We start from the raw sequence: 17,005 nt of genomic DNA on the forward strand, positions 1-17,005 counted from the left end.
CACCTTTGGGAGGTATGGACCCCTCTGGGCAGAAATAATACAGAACTGGAGGATGTTAAACTACAGTTCAGAATTAGAGAAAATAAAGAATATTCTTCCCCATTCGGGTCCACAGACCCCTTGACATTTATCCACAGGCTCCCTGTTATGAACCTCTGCTCTAGGCCAACCCTCCCATGTTGCAAAGGAAGAAGTGAGCCCAGCGAGGGGGAGAGACTTGTCCAAGGACACAACCAAGCTCCTAGAGCCTATGGAGGCCAATCCCCCTTTTAGTGATGAGGAGGCTGAGGACCCCCAAATTCAACGATTTGCCCAGTGATCAGTAAAAGTTACCTCCAATGGGCTGAGAGCCAGAGCCCATGAGGAAATGGAGAATTTCTCTATTTGACAGGTGATGGACTATGGGAGGTGGGAGGGGACCAGGTGGGGGGGTCCTTTGTCCAGGAGGAAAAAAAAAAAAGCACCCAGGAGGTCAAGCAGCTTGCTCAAGGCCACACAGCAGGCAGTGAAAGGGCGGGATTAGAACCCGGGGTTCTGCTGGCTCTAGAGCCAACTCTCTTACCACTAGACCATGCTGCCTCCCAAAGAAGCAGGTGCAGGTAGTGGGTTCTGTTGCTGAGGCTGCTGATGCTCACACTGCTGAGGATGCTGGGGCTCTGATTTGCTGAAGATGACATCAAGCCTCCTAGACCTGGGCTGGAGGAACCTGTGCTGGCAGCCTAGTCCTTAACTCTTAGTGTGCCAGGGATGCCTGGGACACTGTCTGGGCAGGCCCAAGGACCCCTCCTCAAAAGGTTGGCAAAGAACAGAAGCAAACCGGCAACTGCAGTTACAGACGTTAGAGGAGAAATCAAAATGGGAGGCTTTGTTTCACAGCCAGGTTCAGGGACCTCCTGGGATCTATTCATTGCCCCCCTCCCCCATATCTGTGGGCCTCAGGTCCAGAACCCTATCGTTGATTTATTCCAACCTCCTCATTTTTTAAGGGAGAAAAATGAGCCCCAGGGAGGGAAGGGCATTGTCCAAGGTCAAACAGAAGACCCTTGACCCAGAGTTGGTAGCGACTGCAAAGGTCACCTAGTCCAATCCCCTGATTTTGGTGAAAAGCTAGCCTAGGACCTGCAGAAAGGACCACCGTGACCACAGACGTGGTACACATCATCTCCAGCTCCCTTGATGGAATTAGCAATTGATTTCTTGACAGGTTATGGAATATGACAGGTTAAGGGGGTCATTTTATAGGGGAGAAAAAAAAAACAGTGGGGCCCAGAGAGGTTAAGTGGCTTGCCCAAGGCCACACGGCAGGTCAGTGACAGAGAAGGGATTAGAACCCCGGTTTTCCTGGGTTACCAGCCAGACCTCTTTCCACTAAACCATGCCGCCTCTCCCTTATGTAAGCGCTAGAAGTGGGGTCTGTTGCTGAGGTTTCAGCTGGGGGGTGTGGCCGGGATGGGGGAAGGGGAGGAGAGGAGAGGAAGGAGAGAGAGGGCGGGCGGGAGGCGGGGCCAGAGGGGGAGGGGAGCCCGAGATGACTCCGCCTCCCAGGCCGCCTCCCCTGGCCCCGCCTTCTGCTCGTCCTCCGGGCTCAGTGTGCCAGAGTGCAGACGGTACTGGTGGCAGTAGCAGCAACAGCAACCGCTGCAGCCCCCCCCCATCGAGACCTAGCGCCCGCTGTGCCCGCCCGCCCTCCCGGCCCGCGGCCCGCGCTCGGCTCTGCTCCCGCAGTCTCTCTCCGTGCATTCGATGGCGATCATGGCCGCCGAGGAGGTGGCGCCCGGCGAGGTGGAGGGGGAGGCCGGCGGCCTCCTGCAGGAGATCTTCACGTCTCCCCTGAACCTGCTGCTGCTCGGCCTCTGCTTCTTTCTGCTCTACAAGATCGTGCGCGGCGAGCAGCCCCCGGCCGCCGGCCCCGGGGACGACGAGCCGCCCTCGCTGCCCCGCCTCAAGCCGCAAGACTTCACCCTGGCTCAGCTGCGCCGCTTCGACGGCACCCAGGACCCACGCATCCTCATGGCCATCAACGGCAAGGTCTTCGATGTGACCAAGGGCAGGAAGTTCTACGGGCCGGGTACGGAGGGTGGCGGATTAGCGGGTGGGGGATCGGGGGAGGCTGCACGGAGTACCTGCGGGAGCATGCGGGCTAATCTGGGGGGGGGGGGGGGCGCACAGACCGACCTGCAGGAGGGTGGGTGGGACAGCGGGGGGTGGGGAGGCGGAGGAGCTAGCGCAGAGACTGACGAGGTGGGGGGGGGGAAGAGATAGTTTGGGGGGCTGGGGGCTCATGGACGGTCCGACTGACAGATGGGGAACAATGAGGGGTGGGGAGGGGAGGCTTGCGGGCATGAGGGGTGGTCATGGGGAGGCGATCATGGAGGAATGGAAGGCAGTTTTGAGGGCTTCAGCATGGGAAGGGTGGCCATGGAGGAACATGGAAGGATTAGATTGCCATGGAGAGATGGGGGGAGCGATGATCATGAAGACATGAGGGCCGTCATGAGAGAACGAGGAGTAAAATGGGGGACTCGGGCAGTCTGGGGGTAATGGAGTCGGGGGGAGGGGCACAGTACAGGAATCTCCGAGGAGTAGGAGTCCAAATCCAGACAGTGGAAAAAGGCTGGAAAGATATTTAGAGCCCTTTGGGCGAGCAGGGCAAGAGGTTAGAAGGGAGAATGAACAGGTTTGGTGGGAATCTTTTGGGAGGGATCCATCAGTCAATCACCAAGCATTTAAGTACCGAGCAAGATACTAGATGCCTGGGGCAGGGCAGTTGTAGGTGTGTGTGTGTGTGTGTGTGTGTGTGTGTGTGTGTGTGTGTGTGTGTGTGTGTGTGTGTGTGTGTGTGTGTGTGTGTGTGTGTGTGTGTGTGTGTATCAGAGAGAAAAGGGTTAGAGGTTGGACTAGAAATATGAAGTAATATAGATATGAGCATGAAAGTGAGATAGGAGTCAAAAGGGGAAGTGAGATGGTGCAGTGGACAGAGTCTAAGGTCTGGAGTGAGACCCAAGGTTCAAATTGCCACCTCTGCAGCCTTTCTATGGAATCTTGAACAATTTCTTTCACCTCCGGACCTCAGTTTGCTGCTCTCTAAAACGAGACGGTAGCCAAGATGGCCTCTCAGGCCTCCTCCAGCTCCAAATTTATTGACTCCAAATGCGCTGGGGATTGGGAATTGAGGAGTATAAGATTTGGTGGTTGGGCGGGCAGCTAAAGGATTATGGTCAGGTAGGAGCAGGTTTGATAATTATAATAGAAAATTGGAGTGAAGGTTGGGGGAGGAGGGGGAGGGGAGGAGGAAGGGAGGGAGGGCTATGGCACAGAGCTATGGCCAAGGGAGGGAGAATTAGGAATGATGTTAACTGACTAGAATACGGCACTTTGAATTTTACAAAATGCTTTACCTACGGTGTTGACTGCAAGAGCTTCGAAGAGAACCCAAGAGGACGGGAATTTTATCTGTTCATTATGGAGTGGTTGGTGGGAGGGAAAGAGAAATGAACCACAAATCCTCCCCCCAGGAGTCTTGGGTAAACCTTCTATCTCACCTGAAAAATCAGGTGTGCCAGAACTGCTTTGGAATCAATCCTCTGAATTTTGCTTATGTATGTTTCCTTGTGGAGCATTCCTTTTTAGTATTCATCTTCCATAGGCATATTTCATTTTTTTCAGCCTGATTTTTATTGATGGCTTTTATTTTTAATACCACCTTCATTTCCACATAGATCTCTGCCCTTCCCCAGAAAGCCATCCCTTGTTACAAAGATTTTAAATGAAACAGGAAAAAGGAACTCGGCAAACCCAGCCAACACACCCCACCGGGGCTGGGGGTATATATGTAGTATTCCACACCTGGAATCAGTGAAATGAGGAAGGTGTATTTTCTTTACTCTGGCTCCAGTCTTGGTCATTGCAATTAAAAGTGTTAAGTCTCCTTGGGTTTGTTTTTTCATGCCATATATGTTTGTGTGTGTGTGTATTTTTTTCATGGTTTTGTTTTCTTTTCATCAATCCATAGACATCTTCCCATGCTTTACAGGTCCTCATTCCCATCTTTCCCTGCAGTAGTAGTGTATTACATCTATAGACCACAGTTTAGCCACTCCCCAGTCAATGGGCCTGTTCTTAGTTTGTAGGTCTTAATATACCACAAAAAGAGACATATTACTATTAAAAGTGTCATTTAACATATAGGGATACATTTAAAATAGGGCACCTAGAGGCACCTCTAAAAACATAATTGATGGGGAGCCCTTGTATCACCACTGAGGCATAATGGAGGGTAGTAAACCCAGAAAGGCAAAACAGGTAAACTCAACCACAAATTATCCACAGCCCCTGGATGTTGCCTGGATGAGGTAATACCCGATTCATTATGGTGGAGGAGAAGTAGCTATGGGCTAACAATCTGGAGGGAGACCTTGGATTCAAGGCTCTGGCTGTGCCATTGATTATGTGACCTTGGCCAAGCTGCTTTGTCCTTCCTGAGCCACATTTCCCTGGATCTGGCTTTCTTAACCAAGGTCTACGAACCTGGGCTGGTTGTTTTGGTTTTTTTTTTTTTCTTAATTTTCATGCCATTATTTCTGTCTAATTGCTTTCCAATGTACTGGAATCTTTATGCATTTAAAACCATGATTCTGAAAAGGATAGGCCAAGGGTGGGGAAGCTTCTGCCTCAAGGTCGCATGTGGTCCTCTAGGTCCTCAAGTGCAACTCTTTGACAAAGTCCAAGTTTTACAGACAAATCCTTTTATGAAGGAGATTTGTTCTGTGAGGTTTGGATTCTATCAAAGGGATGCACTTGAGGACCTAGAGGGCCACTTGTGACCTCGAGGCCACAGCTTCCCCACCCCTGGGGTAGCCTTTTCCAAATTGCCAGGAGGAGATTTGAGACATGCATAAGGTTAATAAGCCCTGGTCTGTGATCTCAAAGTCCCTCTTTCTTTCTGTGGTTTTGTAACAGGTGGTTCTTGTAAAAAGATCTGATTTACTGGCTAGGTAAGAATGATTTATAACGGCCACATTACCTATTTGAGTGGAGCAAATGGAGCCATTGGAAGCCTTAAAGAGTACTTCAAATTCATTTTTCCTGCAAATTCAAATTCCCCCTTCTACTGTATTTGTACTGGTCTAAAACATTTGCTAAGGAGAAAGGGAAAGCTAATAAATAAATGATGGATTAAAAGAAGAAAGTAAAAAGGAAGAAAATACCCCTAAATGCTAAATCTAATGGCCAAACTTGACCCAGAAAGAGAGTTGCCAAAATGCCCCTCCCTTCCTTCTTTGAAGAGGTGGGAGGTGGGGGTGTGGGCTTAAGTTGGCTGAACAGCTTTTTTTTCTTTTTTATTCTTAATTACCCTAAAATGGTAATCTATTTGGAAATGACAGAACATCGAAACAAAAAGAGCTCAGTCATTTTTCTTAAAGAATTTGCTAAGAACAGGTAAGTAAGCTTGAGGCCTGGATTTGGTCAAATGATCCCAAATTGTGAATTCAATGGAGTCCAACTTGATGAGGTGTTACTGTGCTAAGCTGGTTGGGTCTGGAATCCTAATATTTCGACCACCTGCACTGATCCAGGAAAAATACAAACAGATATTCTGTTCAGGTGCTTAACATCCTCCACCCACCCACCCACCCAGTCCCTTCCTCTTTGGAGAATGAATGCTGTCTGTATCCAGCTCCTGGCCTTGAAATGAGCCTGATCAGAAATTCTCTTGTAGATTCTGTTGAAAGTTAACCAGATTTTGTTTTTCTTGCTTTCTCAGTCTGGGGGGACGGGGAGAATACAGACCTGAAAAGAAAATTTGAGAAAAATAAGTTAACCAGACTGTTCTGCTAGACACCTCCCAATGTTCATTCACCCCTGCAATGAAAGTTACCTGCTCGGTTTCTAAAAGCCAGCAGCTAGCTCTGTTGAAACATTTCCCTCGTGCCTTATTTCACATGCCAGAGGACATCTTCATTTTGCCAGTCTGAATACCCCCATTTATGGGAGTGCTCTGTTAATATAGGCTCATAGGCATGAAAAGCCCTCCCTACCCCACCCCCACCCCCCACATATCTCAACCAGGATTTTTTTTAAAAAAAGGAAAAAAGTTGCAATTTTTGGGGGGGAATGTTAGTCTTTTCTCCTCCCTCCAGAAAAGGGCTGAGGGACTGGATAGATTTGGGACCATGGATAACTCGTGTAGTGATTTCTCCAGCAGATGCTGCGTGTTAATGTTTAATTGAATTTTGCAACAGAGTTAGATAAAATACCTTTGTTTCACTTTAAAAAAAATCAAGGTTTATTACAAAACTTCTAGTTATTTTAAAAGGTTTTTCCATTTCAAAACCTGAGCTTTTGGGTCAGTGTGGGAATTGACCTCATATTTAGTACAAAGATTTTTTTATCTTGTTTTCCAATTTGGAGGGGTGCAGGTGAGAGGGAGGAAAGTGGATTAGACATAGGATTGCCCTCTTCTTCCTCAAAGAATCACTGAAATTTTTTTAAAATGCACAGAAGACCAGAAGGAATCTCAGACCAACAGGATAGCTTTTGAAAGTGAAATGTTGAATTGCTTTTATATATATATAATATATATATTTTTTAAACTAGCTATACATAATATATTTTGCAATTTCACATATAAATTTTTTTATTCTACTACGTATATGGAAATGCTCATTTGGGCTTTGTTACACCAAGAATAAAAAATAATTCATATATACATATATATGTATACACATACTATATATATATTTAAAATTAGAGTCTATTACAAAATTTCTAGTTTCTTTATAAAGGTTTATTCATTTCAGATTCTGTGATTTTTGGAAGGTGTTTAGGAATTTATTTTGATTCACTGTGAATATTTGTTTGGAAGGTTTTCTTTTTCAGTTTTTCTTTTCCAGTTTAGAATGGGGAAAAAGGGGAATGGTAGAAGTGACATTGGGGTTGGGGGTCCAATTGCTTCCTTTCCCCCCAAAAAAAGAAAAGAGGGGCATTGAAATATTTTTAACTGCTCAGAAGGAATCACAGATAAATAGGATAGCTTTGAAAGTTACATGTTAATTGATTATATATATATATATATTTTGAAAGCCAGCTGTACATAATAGAAGTTATCAGTTCAGTATGCAATCTTCTTTTTCTGTTTTAGTAGAAATGCTTGTCTTATTCAGTACCCATTAAGTTTAGAATAAAAAAACTTCAAAGATTTTTAAAAATTGAGCTTATTACAAAACTTCTAGTTATTTCATAAAGGTTTCTATCCTTCAAAACCTGTGATTTTCAGCCAATGTGGGAGTTTCTTTTACAGATTTGTTTTTTCTCCCTCTCCCTTCTCCCTCTCCCTCTCCCTCTCCCTCTCCCTCTCCCTCTCCCTCTCTCTCTCCCTCTCTCTCCCTCTCCCTCTCCTTCTCCCTCTCCTTCTCCCTCTCCCCCTACCCCCCTCTCCCCCCTCTTTCCTCCTCTCTCCTTCTCCCCCTCCCCGCCGTGTGTGTGTTCCTCCATCTTTTCATAATAAAAAAATTTTACATTGTGTTTTGTTTTTCAGAGCAAGCACACTGAATTATCATAGATTACTTAAGGATTGAGCTTTTTATTATAAGTTAGTTTACTTTTGATGTATTTGAAAGAGTTCTAGATTTGGAAATTAGAAAACTTAGTTTGAGAGCAACATGGTCATTCAGTCCACCACCCTCATCTTAGATCGGTGGTAAGTGGCAGTCACGTTTGGAATCCAGAATCAGAATGAACAAAGATTTTCAGCAAGAACTAAGACAAAAATATAATAACTTAGCCAAAGATCATGAATATCCCTTCCTTCTGCTCTCTTCAGCCCTCCTTAATCTCTGAGATTTTTTTTTGGTTCTGTTTCCCTGCTTGTAGCTTTTTAAGGGCTGGAAGAAAACTTGGAAATCATCTAGATAATGTCCTCTCATTTACAGATGAGAAAACTGAGGCCTGGAGAGGGGCAGTAACTTACCTGCCCAAAGTGGGAAAACCAAATCTCTCCCTTTTTTCTTTGCGTAGTGATGCCTCCCAAATTCTATGGTCAACAATTTACCAGTCCTATGACCTTAGTCAAGTAATTTCCCCTAATCTATACCAATTTTTAACTACACATATTTGCTGTGGAGGGTTTTTTCTCTTCTTTTTTAAGAAAGAGAGTCAGGGAAGCATTTCTTATTTTTATTTTTGTTTTTTTTGAAGCATTTCTATATATATATATGTAGAGACGAGGACAGAAGGAATTTTTGACAAGCAGGACAGTTTGGAAGGTTCTTTCTGAAGTGGTTACACACTTGTTAAAAAGCCAACTGTATATAACGTATTTGTGGTCCTAGAAATTCACATTGTATTTGGCAGTTGTTAGGTTCAGAACAGAAAATTGTTATAAAAGAATGGAGAAAATAAAGCATTTTGGTATAAAAACTGATTTTCGCTGGTGGCCAGTATCATATTTGAGTGACCAAAGTCTTATCCCCTTCCTTTTTGAGAGGTTCAGTTTGCTTAAAGAAAAACACACACACACACACACACACACACACGCACGCACACACAACCCCCTCTCCAAACCTGGTAACCTTTTTTTTAAAGGCTTTAAATACCACCCACACAGGCTGAATGTGTCCATCTAGCTAAGCCTCTGACCAATTTGCCTATTTTGAGGGTCTGTTGTCTGCTCCCTTTCTCGTTTCTAATTATTTAACCTTCCCCACCTCCCCTTTGTTCATTCTAGTCCTAAAAGTGAGCATCTTATTAAACATTAAGCACTTTAGTAAACAAAAAATCTGGGGCCCACTGTTTTGAGGCCTAATCCTGACCTTCAGACCTTGGACGGGTCATTTCCTCTCTCCTGAGGGATTCGATGTACTCTGGCCTTTGGAAGGAAAATGGCCAGTTTTGCAATAATTCTATTGTAGTTACTAAATGATTTAGGGATTTTGGACACCAAAGTATATCCAACATTTGAATGATCTCCAACTCCCAAAGAGGTCAGGGGAACCTTGTTGTACCTGTTTGACCCGAGACAAACCTGTTTTCTTGATTCAGACCACGAAGCAGCTAAGAGAACAGATAGGATCCCTGGCTAATGAATACACCTTTTTTCCTGCTTTATTTTTTAAAGAGGGACCATATGGAGTTTTTGCTGGAAGAGATGCTTCCCGGGGCCTTGCCACTTTCTGCTTGGAGAAGGAAGCTTTGAAAGACGAATATGATGACCTGTCAGATCTCAATGCTACTCAGCAGGAGACCTTGAAAGACTGGGAATCGCAGTTCACATGTAAGCTTTTTTTTTAAAATTGTAGTGGTATTGAATTTCCATTAGTAATGGGGCTTCAAGGTAGTCCAGTAGCAGTTTCTACTAATAGTTTGAAACTTAAGCATATTCTGATAGGCCCTTTAAACTGGAATAAAGTTGATGTCCTGGGGCTGTTGCAGCGATAATGACTGACTCACTTGCTATGACTGAATCTTGATTTTTTTTCCCCTAGCTGATACATGAAGGTTCAGTACAATTGTACCACATACACTTAAATACAGAGGGGAAAATTTCCCCCATGTACTTCTTGGTGCTTGTTATATCATGTACAGGCTCCTAGGCCAAGAACCGGAAGGGACCTCAGAAGCCAGCTAGCCCCACTCCCTCATTTTCAGAGGAGGAAACTGAGTCCCAGGGAAGGGAAGGGACTTGAGTCAATCAATAAACAAGTATTCATTGAAAGAACAAGGGTAGGGACCCTGCGGCCTCCTCTAGAACTTAATGCTGGAGATAGAGACAAAAAATGAAATGATCCCTACTCTACATGGCCTTGTATTCTAATGGGTCAAGGACATATAAAATGGATATAAGATATGTTGTAAATAAATGAAAATATATACAGAACAGTTACATACAAGGTAGTTTGGGAGGAGAGCACTACCAGAATGTTTGGACCAGCCTCCTGCAGAAAATGATGCCTGAGCTTTGTCTTAAAGGAAGAAAGGAATTCTATGAGGCTGCAGTGAGGAGGGAGTGCATGCCAGGCAAAGACACAAAGGCAAGAGATGGAGTATCATGTGAAGAACAGAGAGAAGACCAGGATTTCAGGATGCAGGAGGGGGAAATGATGTTGAGAGGTTGGAATCAGATGGTCTTTGAACCTATCTTCCCTGATTTCAAATAACTTATCTTCACTGGGATGAGGAGGCATATGATCAAATCTGGTATTATATATAAAGGGCTTTGCAAACCTTTTAAATAGTAGCTAAATATGTACATAGGCTTGCTCCTGTAGAACTTGACATTTAAAGCAGTCCAGGGTACCTTTATTAAAAGATTGCCAACCTGCAGTCTATGAATCTAATTGAACTTTACTCTTAAAAAAAAAAATTACATAAAGACAACCAGCAGTGGTGTGGCCTAGTGGATAGAGAGCCAGCCCTGGAATGAATGTAACTGAAAAGCACTAAGGATGTGAATAGAAAAGTGAGACAGCCCCTGTTCTCAAGGATCTCACATTCTAAGGGGAGGCGGAGGGAGCAGCTGAAGGGCAGTTGGAAAGGCCCAGTGAGTGGTCCCTGTGGGGCAGAGGCAAAGCCAATGGTAATGGATCTTCTTTAATGTCATTTCCATTTATAAAAACACATCCATCTCTGATACTGAGCCATTTGATGGTGCCAAAGACTTTGGTGCTAAGCTTTCTTTTTCAGGTCTTCAGTAGCTGTGGATTCTAGCAACAACAGTGGCAGTTGACAGGATGTGTAGAGACTGGGGTTGCTCCCCTAGATGATAAACCTGATAGCAGGAGGGGCCAGGCTAGAAGGGAGGGCTGCTGGGAGTGTGGGGTATGTGCTACTGTTCCCAGGGTTCTTGGGCTTATCTGCTCTAAAGTAGGGTTGTCAGTGGTAATGAAGGGCCTCCCTCTCCACAGTGATTGTCCCCCTCAATGGTAGCTTTGGGGGCCAGAACACCACCACTGTTCTGCAGGGCACTGTAATTCCCAAAGCTCTTGGGCTCTGAGTCTCCTAATTCATTTAACCATTCCCTTGTCGTTGAATATTTAGGCTGTCCTTATTTCTTGGTTTTTGCAATCACAAATCACTGCTGTTGGGATCTTTGAAGTGATAGCTTTCTTCCTTCTTGATAACCCTCTCATTTCCAACAAAAGGGGTATGATTATTTATGCAACCTTTACTACATGCCTCCAGATTGCTTTGCAGAAAGAGTCTACAAGCTGGTAAATCCAACAGCAAGGAATGCAGGAGTGTACTGTTTCTCCACAATCCCAGCAGCATTGAGTTCCATTGCTTTTTGATTATTTTTGCAAATTCAATGGATATAAGATGGTCCTCCCAAAGTTGTTTTATTCACATCTCTGATTGCTGGTAAAGTTAAGTTTTTTTGTTAGCAATTTGGATTCCTTCTTCTAAAAATTGTCTGTTTGTTTGAAAATTATCTATTTATAATCTTTGCTTTTAACCCACTGGCGTCCAGAAGTTTCCACCTTGAGGTTTTAACAATTCCTTAAGCAAAGGATATATATTTATTTGGATATATTTAGATATATATCCCTGTGGTTCTTTTGGGCAGCAGAAGACCAAGAGACTTTGAAGCAATGGGAAATGGGTCCTGCTGCCTTCCCCATCTCCCCAGGCCATCACCAATGACTTGGACCTGGGGGAGGTTTCCCAATTCTTTCTGCAGGGGCTGGAAGAGAAATACTCCTAATCAGACTGGAACTTTGTTTCCCACAGCCACATTTTTACCCAGAGGAGGGAGTTTTTCTGGTATTCTTACTCCAGTCATATACGTAATGCTTATGGCAAGTTCAGTAGGCCTTCATAGGCTGGTATACCCCAGAACCCCACCACCATTATGTATTATTGTTTCTGGGGGAAAACACTACTTATGGTTCCTCCTGAAATGACTTTTGGATGCAAGCCTTTTTGTAAAGTTTGAGCCACTCAACTCAGGATAAAATTTCTGTGAATTTAGAGTTTAGTGGCCTACAAAGAATTATTCTGCTAAGTTAAGTCAGTGGGTTGAAGGTAAGTTCATGATTGTATCAAATTATTCTTTCCCCCTTCCCATCCTGTCTCCCAATATTATTGTGAATCCCCAATTGTACTTCAAGCCTATATGTCTGACCCTTTTTAGACCTCATTTCCATGTTGCTTATGGTTTGTTTCTTACTGTACCAGGCACCCTAGAAACCTTCACTGTGTTCCAAATATTCAGGGTAATTGTTTCACACAAAAGCATCTCTGGTTACCTGGTTAGACAGGTTGGTCCTTTCTCTTTCTAGCCTTTGTTCCAAAAGAAAAGCAGTCTTCTTGGCCACTTATATTAATGTCATTAATCCTTGTCTAATTCTTACCTTAAATCTTTTGAAACTACTTTGGACAAATCCATGTAATCTCCCTGGGCCTCAGTTTCTTCCTCTGTAAAATGCAGGGTTTTGACTCAATCTAGGCCTCCCAAGAACTTTCCCATTCTAGATTTACAATCCTATGCTCCAACAAAGAAAGGGACATGGTCTGAGAGATGAAGAGGTAGGAATCAATTGGATCTGGAAAATAGCCAAAGACAGCTCCCAAGTTTTTAACCCTAGGTGACAAGGAAGATGGTGCCATCAATATAAGTAGGGAAGAGGGGATGTTGGGTGGGGAGGGACCTCCCAATAGTATTGTCTGGTTAGTAGTTGGTGATACTGAACTGGAATTCAAGAGAGAGTAATTAGATCCAAACATACAGATTTTAAGACATCTACAAAGGGGTGGTAATTGCATCTTTGGAAGCCCATCAATTCCTCAAGAACAAGTCTGTGGAGGAAGAAGGGGAGCTGATGCTGTGCCTTGGGGTACAAACACATTTAGGGAATTGTAAGAAGAGAAGGATGAACCAGTGGAGTGGACCCAGTCCACACAGAAACAAGATCAAAGAAGGCAGGTGGTGGGAATGAGACAGGATTGAGGATTTGCAGGGTGTGAACAGCAGCAGGAAGAGTTGCTTGGGTGAGTGAAGTCTGTGGGTGAACTAATTCAAGTCCAGGCTGCCCCCTCCCACTTCACCCATGTGAATGTGGTGGAAGTAAGGCCACGACAGGGTTGAGGGACTGGGAGGGATGATGAAGCTGACAATATGAGTTTGGGAAACAGGCAATGGGGAAGGTAGAAAGAGCAGACGTGAAAATGCTAGCGTTGGTGGTATTCACCAATTTGGGACCACCTGTGAGCAGACCGCTAGAATGGAGATGATCTTGAGAGTTGGTGAGGCCGATGAACTGAGAGGCCAGGGTTTGGGGTTATCAACATGAATATAATCTGCTTGATCCCTCAGTTCAAGAGTCCTTGTCCCTGCATACCACCACCCTCCCCTTTCTACCATCCATCATAGGTCTCCCTCACCTTGAAAAACCTTTTGTTTTGGTTTTTTTTTTGACACCTGCCCCCTCAATTTGCCGATTTATTTGTGTCTGTCCTTTCAGTACCTAATTTCCTCTTGGTCTTGGGTGTGGATGCTGCCATTCTAATGAAGTTGGTTTCAAAGATTACTAATACCTTGGTCCTCAGGGATTTCTCTTGGCTGTTAACTTCCTTCATCTCAGCCCAGTATATATCGAACTGCTGAATGTCCTTCCATCTGGAAACTCAGTGCCCTTGCTGTGTTTCTTCCTACTCTCCTTGTTTTCTGACTACTTTTCTAACCCCTCCTTTGAAGATTATTTATTCCCTTCCCTCTCCCTTCCTTCATCCCTTTTGTACCTTCTCTAAGGACCAGTGTACATTTTCTTTGTTACAGTTAAGTATCACTATGTGGGCAAGCTGCTGAAGGAAGGGGAGGAACCCACCGTGTACCCGGATGACGAAGGTCCCAAGGATGCCAGGGAGCGAAAGAATGACTGAAGGCTACCTTGATGAGATCTATTTTTGTATGTCCCAGTACCATTTGTAACATCCTCTTGTCTCACCCTAGTCAGCTGTAACTCCAGCCTTAGAAAAGCTTTGGACGTGTTGTTAATTGTTTTTTAATCACATGGAACTCCCCAGTTATCTTGTGATCACTTTAGCTCCTCATCTTAGACAATGCATGATGAACTAGAGAACCCCCAAATAGAGCACTTACAGAAAGTAAGAAACATGGTGATCTTGTTGTATTGTTTTTGTTGCTGAAATTCGTAGCATAGTGTAGACTGAAGTAAAGAGCTTTTTAGTGCCAGGTGAGAATTTGCTCTTGAGGAGAGGTTGATACCAAAGCAATTAGAAGGATCCTGTGTGAAACAACTCTCACATACCTACCAGTAAGAGCCCCTTTCAGGCATGATTTGGAGAACAGCAAATATTCAATTTTCCAATTGGACAGACTGCACGATTTTGGTTTTCTCTACCTCCAAAGCCAATCTGCAGTGTTACAAAGGCTTTAATATTGCTCAAAGGTGGCCCTCTAGGACCAAAACGAAGCTTCCAAGCTTGGCTCCCCTTTCACTTTGTCCCCCAAAGTGAAAGGGAATCCATGTGAAATGTTGTTAATTAACTCTTAGTGGGGAGCAGGGATTACTACTTAAGCTTCCTGTTTCTCTCCCTTTTATTGGACCATTTTAAAGAATTCTTAAGAACAGATCTTAACATTCACGTGACTAGCAGAAGAGAATGGGACAAGTCCCTTCTTTAGTAACAAGTTCATTTAGAAACAGCTTGTTAGTGGCTTTCTAGACTCTCACAGGCAACCAGTTAACAAAGTTCCCACTCTTGAATGCCCAACTAGATGACAGTAATGGTTTCCTAAGCCCCATTGCCACAGCAGAAGTTCTCAGTCAACTTCTTTCTCAGCCTGGGAAAGAGAAAGAAAAAAGAATACTCCAAATAGAGAGGCAAAACTTGAAGTTGAATTCCCTGCCTCTTCTTTTGAACAGAGCAAGAAAAATTGCTTTCTCTGTAAAGAAAAAAACTTGTTATTTTCAGGAATGGTCCCCCTCATTATTGGTCACACCATTTAGTAATGTTCACTCATTACATATTTAGGAATCATCACTCAGAAAATGCTTTCAGATTTTGAATACTCATTCTGTCTCAAAAGCACTCACTTCACGAGTCTCAGGAAGAAGTTTCACTTAGCCCAGTCCCTGAATCCAGGGAGGTTAATAAAACTGACAAGGAAAATTTAGGCAAAGGGGTGGGAGAGGGAAGGGTAGGGAGCTTTAAAATGAAATCAAGATTAGTATGCTTTCTTTCATGAAGAGGTGAAGAAATACTTTGCTCCACTGAATGTTGAACTGAAGGCAATTGGAGGGATGGTACACAGACCCTGAGCACCTAAAAACCCCATGAGTGAAAAATAAATGGTTTTTGTTTTCACACAATAAGGCCTATGCCTCCAGCACTGTGACTGTGTGACCCTGGATTAGTCATTTAACTTCTCAATGCCACAGGCAACTCCAGGGATGTAAATTGCAGAAAAGGTGCAGCTCTGCATGGATAATTTCCTTATCCAGGAAGTTCCCTGCACCAAAGAAATCATAGATCTCATTTTCAATGTTTTTACTCAATATGAGTCCTTTTCTAAACCCAATACCATAATTCCAAAAGCAGGAAGTGAGCCCAAGCAACCCAGCACATGCTCCTGGAGTGTCCTCTCCCCCTCTCCACAGAGTGCTGGATGTTTTGTAGAATAAGAAGGATTTCACAATATCTGTCCATAATGGTGAATTCTCCTAAAATGCTGTCATCTTTTAGGGACTGGTGTGCATCTCATCACAACCATGCTAGTGCCTCAACTAGGTGTCCAATGGAGACCTCCCCCTCCATGGATAACCTTTTTCTCTTCAGTTTATTACCCATTTTCATGAAGCACTATCCCTCTTAGGTGTCAGAAATGTAAGGATTGGATTGTCATAGCAACGCTGCCATTTTAGAAACCATCTGTCTGACCAGCAGTTTAACACTTTCTTATAGTATCTGCAGAGTGAATGAATTTGGTGTTATGGGGGGAAAATCATACCATTTCTTTTACAGTGCCTTTTGGTCAAGGGTACCCCTTAGACTGGATATGGGAGTTTGCTTCATGCTGTCATACTGAGTCCCAGAAAAGTAAAATGATCTTACCCAAGGTCTCCCCAGTGAGTGAGGCAGAGCTGGGACTCCGGACCCCCCCCCCCCCCCAGTCTTTCCCCAGCCACCTGTTCTTTCCTCTGAGGGCAGTAGAGACATGCCTTTCTATTCATTACCCTTGAGTAAGAGCACATACTACTAACCATGATTTTAAAATATACTCTTTCTAAGGTAGTCATAGTTCTTTTATCACAGAAAAAGTACAGCCACTGAAAAAAAAAATAAGAAAAATGCCTAGAACCAGGTGTGGGAAGAAAAGGAAGTCCTGAGGAGAGGCCTTTGGTGAACCCAATACCTTACTGACAGGCAGGCCGGCCAGCCTACCACAGCAGAGGGAATTTACTCTCCGGGAGTTCCCAATACCAATCAAGTCACAGGTCTGGACCAAAAGCAAACCACACACACCTGAGGGCAGTTTTGGGAAGGGGCACTTTTCAAAGCATTGCATGAGCAGCTTCAAATGATTGATTAACCGAGTTGGGTTTTTCTTAAAGCCATTTTATTTTGTGAACTCTTTGTAATGGTTTTACCTCAAATCAAAAGAATGAAGTGCTTTCGTCATCTAATTAATAAAATGGTTTGATGTGGTACTACAGCTCTTCATCTGGCTTTTGGTGGCTTTTTTTCTTTAAATCTAAACCCTAAATGCATGCTGGATACCTTTAACAGTCTGTCTGGGGAAGCCTATGGACCCTTTCCCAAATAACAATTATAAATAATCAGAGATGCTCAATTTCAGTTAGAAGTTAGTGAAAATTAAGATAAGACATTTCTCCCCCAAGTTCACAGACCCCATGAAATCAACTGTGGTTAAGAATCCTTGATCTGGTTCAACCCCCTTCATTTTACAGAGGAGGAAACAGAGACCAGGGAGATAGTGAGCTGCCCAAGGTCACCCAGAGCTAGAAGGGACCACAGAGGCCATCAA

At 44.0% G+C, this 17,005-nt stretch overlaps 1 protein-coding gene across 1 annotated transcript; it reads left to right on the plus strand.

The window, feature by feature from the left end:
• Positions 1 to 1,513: 1,513 nt before the first annotated feature.
• PGRMC1 (progesterone receptor membrane component 1) lies at positions 1,514 to 16,672 on the plus strand. Its single transcript, XM_072626863.1, has 3 exons — positions 1,514 to 2,068; positions 9,116 to 9,271; positions 13,772 to 16,672. The coding sequence occupies exons 1-3, from the start codon at positions 1,744 to 1,746 to the stop codon at positions 13,873 to 13,875; spliced, it is 585 nt and encodes a 194-aa protein (XP_072482964.1). The 5' UTR covers positions 1,514 to 1,743; the 3' UTR covers positions 13,876 to 16,672.
• Positions 16,673 to 17,005: the final 333 nt, after the last annotated feature.

The sequence above is a fragment of the Notamacropus eugenii genome, chromosome X, assembly GCF_028372415.1.
Source record: "Notamacropus eugenii isolate mMacEug1 chromosome X, mMacEug1.pri_v2, whole genome shotgun sequence".
Taxonomy (NCBI): domain Eukaryota; kingdom Metazoa; phylum Chordata; class Mammalia; order Diprotodontia; family Macropodidae; genus Notamacropus; species Notamacropus eugenii.